This window comes from Bos indicus x Bos taurus, chromosome 29 (assembly GCF_003369695.1).
Source record: "Bos indicus x Bos taurus breed Angus x Brahman F1 hybrid chromosome 29, Bos_hybrid_MaternalHap_v2.0, whole genome shotgun sequence".
Classification (NCBI taxonomy): Eukaryota; Metazoa; Chordata; class Mammalia; order Artiodactyla; family Bovidae; genus Bos; species Bos indicus x Bos taurus.
In genome coordinates this window covers 49242312-49261511 of record NC_040104.1, presented here as the reverse complement: position 1 = coordinate 49261511, position 19200 = coordinate 49242312, and the positions used below count along the sequence as shown (strand labels likewise).

Sequence of the window (19200 nt, the reverse complement as noted above, 5' to 3'; positions counted from 1 at the left end):
TGTGGCTGCGTCACCATGGCTGCCTATCGCAGGCCCGTTGACCTGTCCCAGCACATTCCTTTTGGGACTGTCTCTCCACCAGCCAGTCCAGCTGAGCTCCCTGTCATTTGCTCAGTGCACGATGCTGCTTCATGGGCCATGAGGATGGGACCATGTCAGCCTCACTCACCACTCTAACTTCAGCAGCCCATCCAGGGCTTGGAAAAGTATTTGCTTCACTGATGAGTGAATGAGAAAATAAAAGTAGTAAAGAAACGTTCCTGTACTACTTTCTCTGCTCAGAAATGCCTTCCCAGGACAATTCACTGCTTCCAGTGCCTTTCACGTACTCCTCCAAGTAAGACAGAGAACTCCTTCCTTTATGCTTGCTCTCTATTCCAACTACACCACCTACAACTCTTTCTAGCTCCTATTCTTGATGGCCAAGGAACAGAGGACCTTCTGCTGTTTGTCTCAAAAAAGAGGATTCAAGGGGTCCTAGTAACTATCCTTAGCTGTCTGGAAGGCGGTTTGTATGGGAGGGTCAGACAGGTCAGGCTCCGTGTGGCTTAAAGAGTGCAGTGGGTGACCTCACAGGAGGGAGACTCGGTGCCCACGAAGCCAGCTGTCTCAGGTCCATCTTGAGAGGTAGCAAGTGCTAGGACTGGGCTCAAACCTCGGCTGCATTACTGCGGCAGGAGGATAGTAAATAGGATGGCCGAGGTGCGTGGGAAGCTGGAGTCAGTTAATTTCAAGTTTTCTCAAACCTGTGCAGAGGTAGGAGAGTACAGGGGTTGGGACGGCCAGGTGTGAATCCTGGCTTGACCTGCACTAGTTCTGTGGGATCCCGAGCAAGTCAACGGCCCATTCTGAGTTGTAGCTTCCTTAACTTCTGAGGAAAGTTAATGATCCCTATCCTTTAGGGTGACTGTGAGGGTTAACTACAATTACACATGTGTGAAAGACAAAGCAGCAGCAGGTACAGTAATAGTAACAGCCCAGCTCAGTAAGTGTGAGCTGCTCCGCTGGTCCCTGCCTCCACCTGTGCACTGGTTGCGCAGGGCTTCTCACTTCCATCGCTCAGCTCTACAGCTCCCCAGCCTGGACTGACTCCTCCCCATGTCCTGTCTGATTCTAGGCATCCTTTCAGACCGAGGGCAGCGGCCTCAGCCTCAGGCCTTCTCCTACCACCCTGCACAGCCTTCCGACAGTGGGCTGCCCCTGGCTGAGGGCCCGGCACTGACACCTCACCCCACAGCACTGAGCTCACCCGTGACAGACGCTCCATGCATTTGAATGGAGCTTCAGTTTCAAGTCGGGGTTCCATGTTTGAACCAAGACTGGACAAATCAGGCACCCACTTCCACCAACACTCATAAACACACCAATCTTAAATGCTAATGGTCTCGGGGCAAGTCCATTCTCTTGGACAAGTGTCTCTCCTTTTTGATATGTATCTAGATCAGATTTTTAAAAAATCAATGAAAATCTTCTCAAATGGACCATCACCACTGCCCCAATACTCTGTCCTCGGATTTCCTCATCGGAGCTCAAGGGCGTTTATCATTCCCCAGGTTTTCTTACCCAAGTGCCAACATCCCCTGAACACCCAAGGTGTACCGGAGCCATCTCAGGACAGCAGAACCCTTAAACTTCTGCTCAGACATGATGCTCCATGGGGGCTGGAATGTAATAAACCTCTTCGGCACTAAATTTCAAGCCTGCTTTCATTGTGTCAAAGCAAACCAGCATTTTAGTTCAAGATGCTTAATGATGTTAATTCAACCCAAAAAAAGTCTCCATGAGAGAAAGATGATACGGAAGTTGGGAGGAGGGTAGACTACTGACGCCAAGTTTGTATGAATATTTCTACACAGCCCAGAAAGGATCGCTACCTCTGTTTATCTCCTAATTATTCCACCAAGTGGTTGGAAAGTCCATTTACTGTATCTGCCAACCTTCCAGGCTAAACAGCAGCCAACACTACGGTGTGTGTGTGGGGGAGTGGGCTAGGAGCATTTACTGACTTCAATTATCTCTCCTTTCCAATATATGAGAAAATGCCTAAAATGCTTAATGCTTTCCTTAACAGTTTTTCACTGTATTTTCATTTGATACGGTACTTTTGGAAAAGTGAGAGAACTATTAGTATTATAATGAGGAGCTCACCCCCTGAACCCACAGAAAACTTCTTCTATTTTATCTTGCTGTGAGATTTATTAGAGTTTGTTTTCCTAACCACCAGAATTAGGGTCACCAGGCTACATGCATATTGACTCAGGGCTCCACTCAAAGCCTCCTGTTATATTTGAGTGCAGGGCTCAGTAGTGGGCTTTTCTAGTAAGTCACAGGCCTACTGGAGTCCAAGTCCCTCTGCCATCCTGCCATGGGTCTGTGAGACTGGTGATCAGTCTGTCAGGAACAATGGGGTTATCTGAATATTCTTATAGTGTACATAGCATCGGGGTTATAAGTCGTATACAAAATGGAAGAGCTCTTGTTCTTAGGATGCAATAAAACAAGGACCCAAGAATAAAATATGGAAGAGCTCTTATTCTTAAGATGCAAGGAATAAAACAAGGACCCAACATAAAACTACATTGAATCAGTATGCCATTCTCACCAGCTATATGCCCTGGGCAAGGCAGGGAGCTATTGCATTTATAAAATGGAAATAATCATATAAAGCTGCTGAACATGGGGACTGGACCAGGTGGTGTTTTGAGGTCCTTTTACCACTAAAATTCAGTATTTTATTTTACAGCTTAGTTACACAAGTGACTTAAAGGTGGCAAGAGGCTGAGAGGTGGGCCTGAGTCTGCAGAGTTACCGCTCAGGAAATGCTCCCTTCTAGACTGAGAAAGCCTCTTCCTGGGATGTCTGGGACTGAATCACAAAAACTTCCAGAATTCTGGGTCTCCTGAGAGTAGAAGGGTTTATGGGGACTCGAGAACAAGAGTCCTGGGCAAGGCTACCACCTTGAAACTCACTGCATTTAAAACATCAGTGTCTCTTTAAGGAGCGCCTTAAGGCTGAGAGTGGTGGTGGTTTAGTAACTCAGTCATGTCTGACCCTTTGCGATCCCATGGACCATAGCCCACTAGGCTCCTCTGTCCATGGGTCTCAGGCAAGAATGCTGGAGGGGGTTGCCATTTCTTTCTCCAGGGGATCTTCCCGAGCCACGGATCAAACCTGAATCTCCTGCATTACAGGCGGATTCTTTTACTGCTGAGCCACCAGGGAGAGGTCCCCACTAATAGCAGACTAACAGTATCCTTAACCCTACAACCAGAAGGAACTGAATTCCGCCAACTCTGAAGTGCGCTTGGAAAAAGATTCTTCCCCTGAGCCTCTGGCTGGAGAGCCCCGGATGTCTGACAGCTTGACTTCATCTTTGTGAACGCTTGAGCAGAGGAACCAGATGACAAGCTGTATCCACCTGCACTTCTGACCTACAGAACTGTGAGATAATAAGATCTTGTTGCTTTAAATCAAAAAATAAAGTAAAATAAACCATTGGTGTCTCTGGGGACTTCCCTGGCGGTTCAGTGGTTAAGACTGTGTTTCAACTGCAGGGCTCACTGGTTTGATCCCTGGTTGGGGAACTAAGATCCCACATACCATGCATGGTGTGGCCAAAATAAAAAAATAAAATATAACATCAGTGTCTCATGAAAGATGCAGAGGAAGACCCCTCTCTCCAACAAAATCACCCCTCTAAATCCCTGCTGTAAAGAAAATCTGCCAAGCCTGCCCTCTGCCTGTCTCTGCTTGATGAACTCATACTCATCCTTCAAAACCCAGAACACAAGTGGTCTCTGGTCTCATCTAAATGTCACCGAAAGCTTTCCTCTGGCTGTGACAGGGACTCTGTGCCTTTTTCCTCCCCAGCATTTCTTATAATACTATTAAGGCAAATGGGGACTTGCAAAGCTGAGCTCGCAGCCACCAGCTCCGGAGAGAAGGGACTGTGTCTTTTATTCACTTTGAATTTGCAGCACCTAAGACATTGCTGATGGGCTTCCCTGGTGGCTCAGATGATAAACAAACTGCCTGCAATGCGGGAGACCTGGGTTTGATCCCTGGGTTGGGAAGATCCTCAGGAGGAGGGCATGGCTACCCAGTGTAATGCTCTTGCCTGGAGAATTCCATGGACAGACGAGCCTGGCGAGCTACAGTCCAGGGGGTCACAAAGAGTCGGACAAGACTGAGTGACTAACACAAAACATTGCTGCCACCGCAGATTTTTACTGAATGAAACAAGCTTTCAGAGAGCAAGGATTAATTAGCTGGTTTAGCTTCTCCTGCAGGGTCTGCCCTGTCCTGTCTTGAACCTCTTTTGAACTGTGCTGTGAATCCCTGCAGGAAGGCTCTAGCAGACCTTTGGTGCATAAATCAATTGGCCTACAAAGGGAACCTAGGTGAGGTCTGGACAGCTGGCATTCATAAATTCTGCATGTTGGTGGCATCTGCCAGAAACACATTTCCCCTAGCATGCATGCATGCTTGGAATTACTTTGGAGCTAACTTACATACTCAACAGTTTGGACATCACTGCATCTCCACCTGATGGAAACACAAACAGAACTCACTGGGGACCACAGAGGGAGTAGCTTGCATGCTTCTAGGCTGCGTGGGGGTCATAGAAAGGTCTCCCGGAGGGAGCTGTGATTTCCGGGGCTTTTTTCTGATGAACTCATTCTCCAAAGGGCAACTCGAAACTCTCTGCAAAGGGAGAGGGTGAGGGCCATGTCTGTCCTCAATGATCTAAAGGGGTGTTTTATGAATGGCTTCTCTTCCGGCCACAGTCCATTTGGGTCAAGTTCATACTGGCTAGGAAAACGCTGGGTGTGATTTTCTTTGACGAGGGCAGTGAATTTATAGCACCACGTGTCAGAGAAAAAAAGAGGGAGCGAGCAATGCTTCTTGCTGACCACCATGGTTGACTCTGTGCAGCTATGGCCTCTGAGCAGGGAAGGTCAAAGTTCAGTGACTCTAGTTACATCGACAAACAGGAACCATTCCATCTCCGCCACTCTGCGGGCCGAACCCACCCCCAATTGTGCTCCCGAACATCTGGCCCTCAGGTTTCACTCAAGCAAACCCAGCTGCCCTTACGCACCCTGGTAGCTTCTGAATTTGTTTCCCTGCCTCCGGCCCGGCCCATCTAACCCATCCCCTTAGCAGTCAGCAAGCTCTCCGTGAAATACAGACTGATTCTGTGACTTCTCCACCTCAAACCAGCCGATGGCTCCCACTGCTTTGGGATGATTTCTAGGACTTCATCCTAATGGCTCTTGTGTGATCACTGCTCATAAGTCTCCTGTGTCATCACCAGAAAGCTCTTTCAACCCCCTTGGTGTAGGCTACTATCTTGCCCTTAAGCCTCATACAAACACATTCTCCACTGGAATGCTGTCCCTCTACTACTTTTTTCACACATCTAATTACTACTTTTCCTTTTTTGAAAAAATGGAAATATACTTGATTTACAGTGATGTGTTAGCTTCAGGTATACAGCAAAGTGATTCAGTTTTATATACATAATATATATTCTTTTCCAGGTTCCTTTCCATCATAGGCTATTATAAGATATTGAATACAGTTCCCTGTGCTACACAGTAGATCTTTTGTTGTTTATGTGTTTTATATGCAGCAGTGTGTATCTGTTAATCCCAAACTCCTGATTTATCTCCCCTGCCTTTCCCCTTTTGTAACCATAAGTTTGTTTTCTATGTCTGTGAGTCTATTTCTGTTTTGTAAGTTCACTTCTATCATTTTTTTATATTCCACATATAAGTGATATCACATGACATATGATACAGCCACAGTGGAGAACAGTATGGAGATTCTGCAGAGAATCTAAAAACAGAATCTGAAGAATCTAAAAATCTAAAACTAAAAACAGCCACCATATGATCCAGTAATTCCACTTCTGAGCATGCATCTGGAAAAGGTGAAAACTCTAATTTGAAAAAAGTACATATACAATGTTCACAGCAGCACTATTTACAGTAGCTAAGACACAGAAGCAATCTATGATCAACAGATGAATGGACAAAGAAGATGTGGGGTGTGTGTGTGTGTGTAATGGAACATTACTCAGGCATAAAAAATGAAATAATGCCATCTGCAGATAACAGATAGACCTAGAAACTATCATACTAAGTGAAGTAAGTCAGACAGACAAAGACTAATTCCTGCTTATCTTTCATCTCAACCTAGAGAATAGTCCCTTCAGGAAAACTTCCCCCTTGATTGGGTCCCCTAAGGATGCTCATTGCAGGGACAATGCCCGCCCACTTGTATGTCTGGCTGCCCATAAGCTCCACGCTCCACCAAAGGGGGGCTGAGCCTGTCTTGATCACCCCGCAGCCCCGGCATCTCTCACGGTGAGAATGCACATGGTGGGTGGTCCAGTGAGTGAATGAACTAAGACGTGCATGCGGGGACGGTAACCCAAGCCGCCTCACACAGCCCAGGCAGCGGAGGGGACGCTCCAAACCGCACTCACCATCGCAGGTGCAGCGCACGTTCCGGTAGAAACGTGGGCACACGAAGCTGATGCGGGCCGTGCTGTACGTCATGAGCGCGTGCGAGTCCAGTGACAAGCCCTGCTCGCAATGCTGCTCCTGACAGTCCAGCCCAGAGCAGTTCTTCTCCAGGATGGCCGAGATGCGCATGGCGTTCTCCAGGTGTCTCCTCGCGTTGGACAGCTTCTGGATGAGGTAGGCCGGCTTGTAGAACTCGCTGCTGTGCGTCTCCACCGCGAACAGCATGTCCAGCTCGCTGGTGCCTGCCACGGGCTGGATGCTAATGATGTGCAGGCTGTCCTGCTTCTGGGTCAGGACCGCGTTGCGCAGGGTGCGCCGGAACCCATGCATGTGGAGACCGACAAAGTCCTCGGGGGACACGTTCTCGAAGCGAATGGTGACGGTGTTCTGCAGCATCTCCTGCACCAGCTGCTCCACGTGCACGACCACGTCAATGGGCACCTGGAAGCGGCCGTCGCTCACGGACACGTTCAGGACGTACTTGCCGCTGTCCAAGCCCCCCAGGGCGATGATCTTCCCATCGTGACTGTTCACCTTGAACAAGCTCTTCTGCTCCGATTTCAGTGCAAATGTGAGGACGTCATACATATCCTGATCTGTGGCGTGGATCTTCCCAATGACCCCACCAGGAAAGTCATCCTCCATGGTGACGATGAAAATCTCCAGGGGGATGGCTGTGGGCTTATGGATACTCTCCTCAATGACCCGCACTCGGACGTAGGAGTGAGACACTTGCTGAGGTTTGCCAGAATCTTTCGCCTAAAATCACCCAGCAGGGAGGGAAGATGAGGAAGTAAGGCAAAAGCCCATGATAACTTTTAAAAAAGCAACATAACCCAGATAGAAAGTGTCTGCTCCTTTAACCACATTGCTGCTCCCTCCATCCCTTGTCATTATTCTACAAAATCTGAGCATGTACATATAAGTAAGAGGAGTGATTTATCACTTTTGGTGCCCATAAGTGCACTCTGCTATGAGAATAAAATGTGTCAACATAATAAAGCCAGTGGGGGTGAACTGGAACGGAGGGATGCAGGGTGCTGTGAGATCCACAGTGCCCCAAAGAGGCTGGCTGTGTTTTAATTTAGGACAGAAGCCACAGCGGAGCCTCAAAAAGTGACATTCCCACTTAGAAGAGAAATCTTGGTTGTCTTTGGCTTCTTTGCTTTGCATGGGACCAGACAGCACTTTTCTGTACATTTAAGAAACAACGTTATTTCAAGTGAGAAGGACACAAATGGAGGCTTAGAATAAAGGGTGGTACCATGAGAAAAGCCTGAAAAAAGCCATTTTGTCTTCCTTCTTTCTGTAAGGACTGACAGAACCAACACCCTGACAGATCGTAACTGAGGACCTGCTGCATACAACGTGAAGGTGGTCAATGCCGGAGGACTTCTGCAAAGGGCAGATTCGCAGCAGCTGGGGCCCCAGGGTGGGTATCTCAGGATGGGGGCGGCCAGGAGATACCTCAGGAGATATGTCCTTGTATGTGGAAGGCAGTGTGAAAGCAGGAGCTTGGTCATCTCATGGACCCGAGTTCAAATCTTTGCTCTTCCTCTAACTATGTGTCTGGCCTGGAATAAGTCACTTAACTTCTTCAAGCTTCAATTTTTGTATCTTATTTGAGTGAAATAGTCCTATCTACTTCACAGGATTCTTGTACTGTGGGGATTAAGACTCACGTGATTGCAACATACTTGGCACAGACCTGACCCACAGAAGTACCTGATGCATGAGAGTTAATGTGATTGTTGTTATCTTTATTATTTCCATAACCACATGCTTTTTAAAATGGACTATCCAACCAGTCCATTCTGAAGGAGATCAGCCCTGGGATTTCTTTGGAGGGAATGATGCTAAAGCTGAAACTCCAATACTTTGGCCACCTCATGCGAAGAGTTGACTCATTGGGAAAGACTCTGATGCTGGGAGGGATTGGGGGCAGGAGGAGAAGGGACGACAGAGGATGAGATGGCTGGATGGCATCACTGACTCACTCGATGGACGTGAGTCTGGGTGAACTCTGGGAGTTGGTGATGGACAGGGAGGCCTGGCATGCTGCGATTCATGGGGTCGCAAAGAGTTGGACATGACTGAGCGACTGAACTGAACTGAACTGATATGAACCAGAGATGCTAGAATGGAAAATTCACTTACAGGGAGACTGATTTAGCAAATAGGACTGAACTTGAAGTCAAACCGTGTAGAGCCTTGAAGGACAATGATGAGTTAAGACCCCATAGGTCAGAGGTTGCCCACTCAAAGATCAGAGGCCAGAAAGGCAAGAAGCCACTGGGTGTAAGGTAACAGACCCATGGTCCTGTGGGCTAAGAAGAACTGGACAGTCATGTCTGCCTAAAAACCCTAAAATTCAATGTCTGAACAAGCCAGAATTCACAAGGTTTCTGGCAATAGGGAGCTCAGATGTTTTTAGTTTAGGGGTTAGCACCCATTTTCTGTAAAGGGCGAGACAAGAAATACTTTAAGTTTTGGGGTTATATGATCTGTATCAACTACTCAACTTCCAGCAAGAAGGCAGCTCAGAGCATATGTAAATGAACTGGAGAGGCTGAGTTCCCGTAAAACTTTATTTATAAAAACAGGTTGAAGACAGGATGTGGTTCAGGGGTTATAGTCTGTTGACCTCTGGTTTAGTGGAATGAGATAATCAAAGTGGAATGATTAGCCTGGAAAGGGTACAGACATAGATCAGAAAGAATAAAGCTGAAGCCAGAGGAACATCCAGGAGGTTTTGCAATAGTCTCAGTATGGGACAATTTAGAATAAAGGGGGGAGATTGCAAAGGGTATATACCTGATGCACGCCGAGACATTCTGGAAACAGAATGTGGGCCTCGGTGGTAAATTTAATTTAAGGGACAAGTAGCAGAAAGCTCTCCATGGTGTTTACAAAGTCTGAGATGTGAAATATGCTAACAGCCAGAGAAGGTAGGCAAAGAACTGTACTGGCTTCTGTGTGTACTCAAATCAGTCAGTCGTGTTTAACTCTGCGACCCCATGGACTATAGCTCTCTAGGCTCCTCTGTCCATGGGATTTTCCAGGCAAGAATACTGGAGTGGATTGTCATTTCCTCCTCCAGGGGATCTTCCCTATGCAGGGATCGAACACAAGTCTCTTGCATCTCCTGCATTGGCAGGCAGGTTCTTTACCACTAGTGCCAGCTGGGAAGCCCCAGTAGCTTCTGTGAGAAGGTACTAAAACTCTCTCCTTGACCTTGAGGACCTCTAACTGTGATATAAAGTCATTTACATAATATTGTTGAAGGAGTGGGTGACAATTGAAGAGTTTATCAATGTGCTTCAAGCCAAAAGTCATTAATTTGAAAGGTTTCGTGGGGTAGGGTAAGCCATAACTTATCCAAAGAGATAAGGTACACAAAAGACTATTCTCATCATTGCCACTATTAATAATAGGTTGCTGTCTGTGCCAACTGTGCTTAAAAAACAGTCACTCAGTCTCACTGATGGGACCCACGTCTTGGGACTGGCAAAATTTGCAACCAGGGGTTTTTTTAGCACTCTCTCGTTTCCTGCTTCTGTTCATGCCCTTCCTGTAACTGCCACTTCCGCCTCTTGGTCTCCCTTCATTCGACATCACGACCTTGAGGAAGCTGAAATGTTGGGAGGCCACTGCCACCCGAGTCCCTGTTCCTGTTTCCCCTCTCTGGGGAAACTTACCAAGAAGTGTGGTGTGCTAAGTCTCTTTAGTCATGTCCAACTTTGTTATCCTATGGACTATAGCCCTCCAGGCTCCTCTGTCCATGGGATTCTCCAGGCAAGAACATTGGAGTGAGTTGCCATGCCTTCCTCCAGGGGATCTTCCCAACCCAGGGATCAACTTGTGTCTCTTATGTCTCCTGCATTGGCAGGCGGGTTCTTTACCACTAGTGCCATCTGGGAAGCTCAAGCAGAGGTCTCTTAAAAAGCAGAGGTCATGAAATATTAATATGAAAATATCAATATTAATATGAAAAATTAATAGCTTCATTACACCAGGACAAGGATTGGTCGTTTCCCAAGTGGGGTGATCCGGGAAATACTTCTCAGTACCAAGAAGTAATGGAGAAGGAAATGGCAACCCACTCCTGTATGCTTGCCTGGAAAATCCCATGGATAGAGGAGCCTGGCAGGCTATACAGTCCATAGGGTTGCAATGAGTGGGACATGACTTAGCAACTAAATGACAACCACCCCCAAGCAGTAAACCTTGACCAGTGAGTTGTCCTTGGGCTTCATATGGAGCCTGAGAAGTGTTCAGAATACAGATTTAAGCTAGAGACCGTCGGCCCAGCACACCCTGCAGGAAAGTCCCTTTTCAACAATGATGCTTCCTTTCCTTCCTGTTCAATTTCACACACAGAGGCCTCTTTTACTGGTGTGAAATTGAATTTGAGATTAAAAGGGGAACACTCCTACACGGTAATGAATTATGTTGACTTGCTCAACAGAAAAAAAAAAACAAAAAACAAAACAACCAAGGGGCAGAGCCCGTAGTAGAGGAGAAAGCTGGCCTGCAACAGGTAGAGGGTGAGGCCATACCTGGACACACAGCACGTACTCTGGAGACTCCGTGTGCTGGAAGACCACGGCTGACCTCAGGATCCCGTCCGAGTCCAACACGAACGCCTCCTCTTCATTTCCCGACAAAATAGAGAAGGAGAAGGGAGGCCCATTGTGAAAGGAGTCTTTGTCTGTCACCATGAGCTGCAGAACGCTGGTGCCTACTGGCTTATTTTCCTGCATAAGAGAGTATATTAAAAGGGAAGATAAAATTACACCTCTTCGCACATTTAAAAAAAAACCCATCATTACCGGCTGAGAGTGCTGGGCTAGAAAGCAGAGCTTTTAATGGAAGGGATTCCCTGTGATATTATCTCGTCTTCTGAAAAATGCTGGTGTCTGTAAGCATCATCCCATCATTGGCTGCCTCCCCAGACTGCCCCGTGAGACAATGAGCTGCAGGTGAGAACACAAGGACTTGGCCTTGAACTGCTTTGCAGGTTCCAAGGACGCTGCCTGGCTCCATCTGTCCTTGAAAGGCCGGAATTGCCCTGAGTTCACCCAGATGGCTCTGGAAATCCACGGTACTCATCAGCCTTCATGATGGCATCAGAAATCCACTAGAGGCAAGAAAACATCAACCTTTTGGGATGGAAAATCTTTCCTCACACTTGTCACAACACGATTACGCCGAGGTCCAACACAGTGACACGGTGTCACCATACTGGACTTTTACGGAGACATACTGGCAACTTCCTGGTAGAAATACAAAGGCATGTATTGGGTGGAAAATAGGGCTTTAAATCCCACCCATCAGAACACAGTTCCTCTGTTTCTTGAGGGAAGAAAAAGGGGATGGGATATTCCTCAATCAGAGAATGAAGAGAAAAGACATCTACAACTTCATCAGAAGTTTAGGAAGCCCAGATGTCCTTATGCCAATGTTATATTGCTGAAACTTTGCCTTATATCTCAGATGGAAACACAGAGACTCTTAGTCACTCCTTCTCGGGTCCAAGGTTGTCCTCTGAAAACACGAAATTAAATTCCTCAGTGGCTTGGGCGCCAGTTTCCTTGCTCTGCCCTGTCTGGACTTCAGCATTACCAGAGTGCAGGCCTGGAATCAGCTTCATTAGTTCAGGCCTTCTGATGAGATTGACTTTGGATTAACCAAGTCTGGGTCACAGAGATGGAGACAGTGACACCCTGCATGATAGGAGTCATGCACAGGGAGGGTGCATTCACGTTTTAGGTGCCGAATTTGTCTTATAAGAACCATGTGTTGGAAAAAGAAAATTATTTTTGGGTGAACAATGGGAGGAGCATTATTTTTTTTGCAAGAGATTGAGGTGAGGAAAACCTCAGAGACCTCTCATTTGCTTCTCCTCTCAAGTGGCCTTTGGGTCACTGGGAACCAGACACCGGCTCTCTCTGGGATCAGTCATGGAAACGCCCAGCCATGCAAAGATTTACCGGTGCACACTGACAGCAGCCTCAGCACCACACCAAATAGATTTATGGATTTGTTTGCTCTCTCTCTAAAAGCCATTTCCTCTGCAGAAGAGAGAGGGATAGAGGATGTGTGCCCGAGGGGTCGCACGTGAGGAAGGAGGGTGAAATACAGTGCAGACGGCCACGTTGCGGACAGGAGCCATGGTCACCGCTCAAGGGCTGAGTCTCTGTTCCTCCCTGGCTGACTTCCTGGAGCATGGGTGAGGACAGGCCATCAGGCTGATGGATTGTGTCATAAAAGCACAGGTTGCTGTGGCAGAGCCCGTTTTCCATGGGGCTAGTGTGGAGTGGGGGAGGGGGAGACAGTGGCCCCGAGGGGACAGGGGTGGGGGGGGGCAAACCATAGAGGGGATAGGGCGCCGGGGTGAGGGGAGGGCATCAGAGCCTGAGCAAGCTCTGTAGAGTCGCAGAGGGGCAGGCACACACAGCTGCTGGAAAAGGCATCAGAGAGGAGAGGGAAAACAAACACCCCCAGAGAAGGAATCTGGTTCCCCTGAGGAAGCGCTGACAAGGGAGCAGAGATGCTCAGCCTGATCCTGGGGGGCCCAGTGGGGCAGGGCTGGGGGTGCAGAGGGGTGGCTATGGATGGCCAGACTCAAAGTCTTGAATGTTGCTCCAAAGGGGGTCTCTCGAGACCTGGCTCACTCTCATCTCCCCTTCTACCCACAAAGCCCTGGGAACCCGTAGGGGTGATTCTGAGGCTGATTTCCTAGAATATCTGTAGCCATCCCAGTACACATCTGTCCATCCCTGTCTCCTATAAATCCTCCACGCTGACAGTATTCCTGGATTGGGTTTCCTGATCCTCCTGAAGTCGGGCTTCCAGCTTCTAGAAATGCTAGGAAATGGAAGTAGCTCAGTGCTTAGGACTTGTGTTCATGAGATATCTTTTGAATAAAAATAAAAAAGGTAGGATGAAAAGTTGTTCTCTCTGAGAGCAGAATACCAGCAGGAAGTCACTGTCTCCTGCAGTCTAATTTTAGAGAGCAGGTGGGCTTAAAGTGCTAAACAAACTGCTTATGGAAGACTGATTTTAATGAGGAGCAGTTCTAGCCTGATGGCCAATCCCTCTTTAACAAACGAGATGGTTCCTATCAATAGCCCCTGCTAGAACAGCACAAAGTGCTTAAAGGCAGCCTGTCATTGTGGCAGAGAATACTCTCTTCTGAAGACAGACCTGAATTCAAATGCTGACTCCAGCACTTTACAGCTGCCTGACCTTGGGTGAGCTACTGAACCTCCCAGATCCTAACCTCCTTCACTCTAAACCAGGGGCTGGGCCACAATGGGGACAGATGTACAGAAAGCACTTGACACTTGAGAGAACCCCACTGGTGAATTTTTTCTTATCAATGTTTATTAATCAGTTGCAGTGAAAGAATCAGGCTCTTTTCATATCAGCTGGGAGAAATACCAACAACCTCAGATATGCACATGACACCACCCTAATGGCAGAAATTGAAGAGGAACTAAAGAGCCTTTTGATGAAGCTGAAAGAGGACAGTGAAAAAGCTGGCTTAAAACTCAACATTCCAGCCATAGAAGGAACATACCTCAACATAATAAAAGCCATATATGATAAACCCACAGCAAACATTATCCTCAATGGGGAAAAATTGAAAGCATTTCCCCTAAAGTCAGGAACAAGACAAGGGTGCCCACTCTTACCACTACTATTCAACATAGTTTTAGAAGTTTTAGCCACAGCAATCAGAGAAAAAAAAAGAAATAAAAGGAATCCAGATTGGAAAAGATGAAATAAAACTCTCACTGTTTGCAGATGACATGATCCTCTACACAGAAAACCCTAAAGACACCATCAGAAAATTACTAGAGTTAATCAATGAATATAGTAAAGTTTCAGGATATAAAATTAACACACAGAAATCCATTACATTCCTATACACTAGCAATGAGAAAACAGAAAGAGAAATTAAGGAAACAATTTCATTCACCATTGCAACAAAAAGAATAAAATACTTAGGAATAAATCTACCTAAAGAAACAAAAGACCTATATATAGAAAACTATAAAACACTGATGAAAGAAATGAAAGATGACACAAATAGATGGAGAAATATACCATGTTCATGGATTGGAAGAATCAATATAGTGAAAATGAGTATACTACCCAAAGCAATCTAGAGATTCAATGCAATCCCTATCAAGCTACCAATGGTGTTTTTCACAGAACTAGAACAAATAATTTCACAATTTGTATGGAAATACAAAAAAACTTTGAATAGCCAAAGCAATCTTGAGAAAGAAGAATGGAACTGGAGGAATCAACCTACCTGACTTCAGACTATACTACAGAGCTATAGTCATTAAGACAGTATGGTACTGGCATGAAGACAGAAACACAGACCAATGGAACAAAATAGAAAGCCCAGAAATAAACCCATGCACCTACAGGCACCTTATTTTTGATAAAGGAGGCAAGAATATACAATGGGGCACAGACAGCCTATTCAATACATGGTGCTGGGAAAACTGGACAGCCGCATGTAAAAGAATGAAACTAGAATACTTTCTAACACCATACACAAAGATAAACTCAAAATGGTTTAAAGACCTAAATGTAAGTCCAGAAACTATAAAACTCCTAGAGGAAAACATAGGCAAAACACTCTCTGACATAAATCACAGCAGGATTCTCTATGCCCCACCTCCCAGAGTAATGGAAATAAAAGCAAAAATAAACAAATGGGACCTAATTAAACTGAAAAGCTTTTGCACAATGAAGGAAACTATAAGCAAGGTGAAAAGACAGCTTTCAGAATGGGAGAAAATAATAGCAGCTTATGCAGCTCAATTCCAGAAAAATAAACAACCCAATCAAAAAATGGGCCAAAGAACTAAACAGACATTTCTCCAAAGCAGACATACAGATGGCTAACAAACACATTAAAAGATGCTCAACATCATTCATTATCAGAAAAAATGCAAGTCAAAACCACAATGAGGTACCATCTTACGCTGGTCAGAATGGCTGCTATCAAAAAGTCTACAAACAATAAATGCTGGAGAGGGTGTGGAGAAAAGGGAACCCACTTCACTGTTGGTGGGAATGCAAACTAGTACAGCCACTATGGAGAACAGTGTAGAGATGCCATAAAAAACTGGAAACAGACCTCCCATACAACCCAGCAATCCCACTGCTGGGCATACACACTGAAGAAATCAGAATCGAAAGAGACACGTGGACCCCAGTGTTCATCACAGCACTGTTTGCAATAGCCAGGACATGGAAGCAACCTAGAAGTCCATTGGCAGGCAAATGGATAAGAAAGCTGTGGTACATGTACACAATGGAATATTACTCAGCTATTAAAAAGAATGCATTTGAATCAGTTCTAATGAGGTGGATGAAACTGGAGCCTATTATACAAAGCGAAGTAAGTCAGAAAGAAAACTACCAAAACAGTATATTAACGCATATATATGGAATTTAGAAAGATGGTAACGATGACCCTGTATGCAAGACAGCAAAAGAGACACAGATGTAAAGGACAGACTTTTGGACTCTGTGGGAGAAGGCAAGGGTGGGATGCTTTGAGAGAGTAGCATTGAAACATGTATATTATCAAATGTGAAACAGATCACCAGTCCAGGTTCTATGCATGAGACAGGGGGCTCAGGGCTGGTGCTCTGGGATGACCTTGAGGGATGGGATGGGGAGGAAGGTGGGAGGAGGGGTTCAGGATGGGGACGCATGTACACCCATGGCTGATTCATGTCAATGTGTGGCAAAAACCACAGCAATATTGTAAAGTAATTAGCCTCCAATTAAAATAAATAAATAAATTAAAAAAAAAAAAACCTCAACATTAAGAAACCTAAGATCATGGCATCTGGTCCCATCACTTCATGGCAAATAGATGGGGAAATAATGGAAACAGTGAGAGACTTGATTTTCTTGGGTTCTAAAATCACTCTGCTGATAAAGGTTTGCATAAAGCTATGGTTTTTCCAGTAGTCATGTGTGGATCTGAGAGTTGGACTATAAAGAAGGTTGAGTGCTGGAGAACTGATGCTTTCAAATTATGGCTCTGAAGGAAACTCTTGAGAGTTCCTTGGACAGAAAGGAGATCAAACCAGTCAATACTAAAGGATATCAACCCTGCATATTCCTTGGAAGGACTGATGCTGAAGCTGAAACTCCAATAATTTAGCCATCAGGTGTGAAGAGCCGACTCTCTGGGAAAGACTCTGATGCTGGGAAAGATTGAAGGCAGGAGGAGAAGGGGACGACAGAGGATGAGATGGGGCGTCATCGACTCAACGGATATGAGTTTGAGAATCTCTGGGAGATGGTGAAGGACAGGAAAGCCTGGCATACTGCCCTCCATGGGGTCGCAAAGAGTCAGACACGACTTAGGGACCAAACAAGAACAACAAATGATGTGATGAGTTGATATTAGGCAGAAACAAGAGTAAGCCATGACAAGGAAACCACAGCAGAGGATGGAGGCTGAGTGAATCAGCACAGGTGCCTGGCAGGCCAGATTTGCTTACCTGAATCACAGCGGTAGCGTTAGCAGGTGTAAAGACTGGGCTGTTGTCATTCACATCAGAAATATCGATGTTGACAGTGGCAGTTGAGGACATTGCAGGCATGCCGCTGTCTACTGCCTGGACAAGCAGGGAGTATCCAGACACCTACCAAAGCACAAAGGGCCCACAGTAAAGATCATGGTGTCTGCTTCCTTCCGGGCCCACACAGAGGTGCTTTGGGCTTGCTATGCTCTGCTAAAGATGAGCTGTGTTTGCTTTAAGTCTTTGGACCAGGTTTCTCAACCTGGGCACGAGCTGGCATTTGGAGCCAGATCATTCTTTGTTGCCAGGGGATGATCTGTGCATTGTAGGATGTTTAGCAGCACCCCTAGTCTCTACCCACTAGAAGTCAATATTGCCTCTGACCATTTGTCAGAAACAAAAATATCTCCCAAATATTGCCAGATGTCCCCTGGAGGTACATCGCTCCTGTTTAGAAGCACGGCCCTTGGCCTTTGTTTAAATCACAACAGTTGTCACCACTGATCTGTCTCATGTATCAGTTTTGATACTTCGGGAGTACCTTATGGGGCTCTATCACACAGTGAGATCTTTCTAAGCATCACGTCTATGGCATCTTTTTCCGTATTTTAACTTCACTTTGAAGACACATTTTTGGTCAAAAAAGACAATGTTTAGAAACTTGGTTTCACCTTGACAGAGGAATCTTCTGAATCATTCTTTCTAACCTAGATACCTTCAGGTAGTCCTTTTGTGTCTGCTCACTTAGGGCCAATGCTGCTCATGAAATCAGGACCACAGAATCCCAATGCTGAATGTACTTTTCTGCCTTCTTGCTTTGGAAGGACAGAAATTCAAACCATTCAGAAATATACACTTTCGCTTTTTCTTTAAAACTTCCCTAAATAAGAAACCATCAGTATCTATTGGCAGCAAGTTCTTTCAAAGGTTTTAATGCAAATATTCCCTGCTGCATTTCAGCCCATTTCTATTTACTCCCATTATTTAGACTGGAGAGTGCTCGCACGCTCAGTTGCTCAGCTCTGTTTAACTTTTTGCCACCCCATGGACTGTAGCAGTCCTGTGTCCTGTGTAGCCCGCCAGGCTCCTCTGTCCATGGGATTTCCCAGGCAAGAATACTGGAGTGGGCTGCCGTTTCCTTCTCCAGGGGATCGTCCCAATCCAGGTATCAAAATCGTGTCTCTGCAGCTCCTGCATTGACAGGTAGATTCTTTACCACTGAGCCACCTGGGAAGCCCATTTAGAATGGAGAACCTCCCTACTTATACTCACAGAATCCATGCCTGATTTCAGTGAAGGGGGTGGGGATCGTGGATGGGAAGGGAGCAGGCCTGAACTAGCTTACCCGTTCCCGGTCCAATTTCTTCTTAACTTTCACAAGTCCCAAGACAGGATCCACAGCAAATTCATTATCCCGGTCTCCATTCACAATGGAAAAACGAATCTGTCCATTGGGCTGGCTGTCTGCATCTTCTGCTATTAGCTTCACAGGACACAAACAAAACAAAGATATGACAGGGGAGACCCAGAAAAGGTTTATTCTTAGGGTCCAGGTCTTTACAAATGGGCACTGCTCTGACCGGTTTCTTGGGTGCATTGCTCACCAGTGCCAGCAATCAGGCCCCAGGGGGAGAGATTTTGGGTTAGCCTAAGAAGGAAAGCACCATTACTGGAACTGTTATTTTATTTCTCTTCATTTTCATCTGAATGCAGCCTGATGCTTGTTAGGCCTGATTTTCCTCAGGCCTTGAGCCAGTTAAGACAGACCCCAAACTAACTGATAGGGATACTTCAGTAATTCTTTCCCAATTCTGCAAAACAATGATCTCTGCCACAGAGTTGGATGTTTTGTAAACCTAGGCACTTCCATGTTAAGGAAGTCCAAGAGAACTTCTTTTTCCACACGGCTAACGTGCAGACCCACTGTCTCCTGCTCTGAGTTGCTGATTTGGCATTTGTATGTACAGAAATAGTCTCATATAGTTCCAGGTCCCAGGAGAGAGGGCCTGCAGGGTCTACCAGGGAGGTGTAAAGGAACATCTCCAACTTGGTGCTGCAGGAGTCAGGAAGGCACCCCTGCAGCTTAGGGGTGGTGA

The 19200-nt window shown here is 46.1% G+C and overlaps 1 protein-coding gene across 1 annotated transcript in view; it reads right to left on the bottom strand.

The window, feature by feature from the left end:
• The window catches only part of FAT3 (FAT atypical cadherin 3), an 801278-nt gene that overhangs the window by 52563 nt on the left and 729515 nt on the right, over nt 1-19200 (bottom strand). Inside the window, 4 exon segments of the mRNA XM_027532628.1 lie at nt 6494-7292; nt 11093-11290; nt 17084-17227; nt 18450-18587. Of these exon segments, the coding sequence (XP_027388429.1) occupies nt 6494-7292; nt 11093-11290; nt 17084-17227; nt 18450-18587 (1279 nt within the window).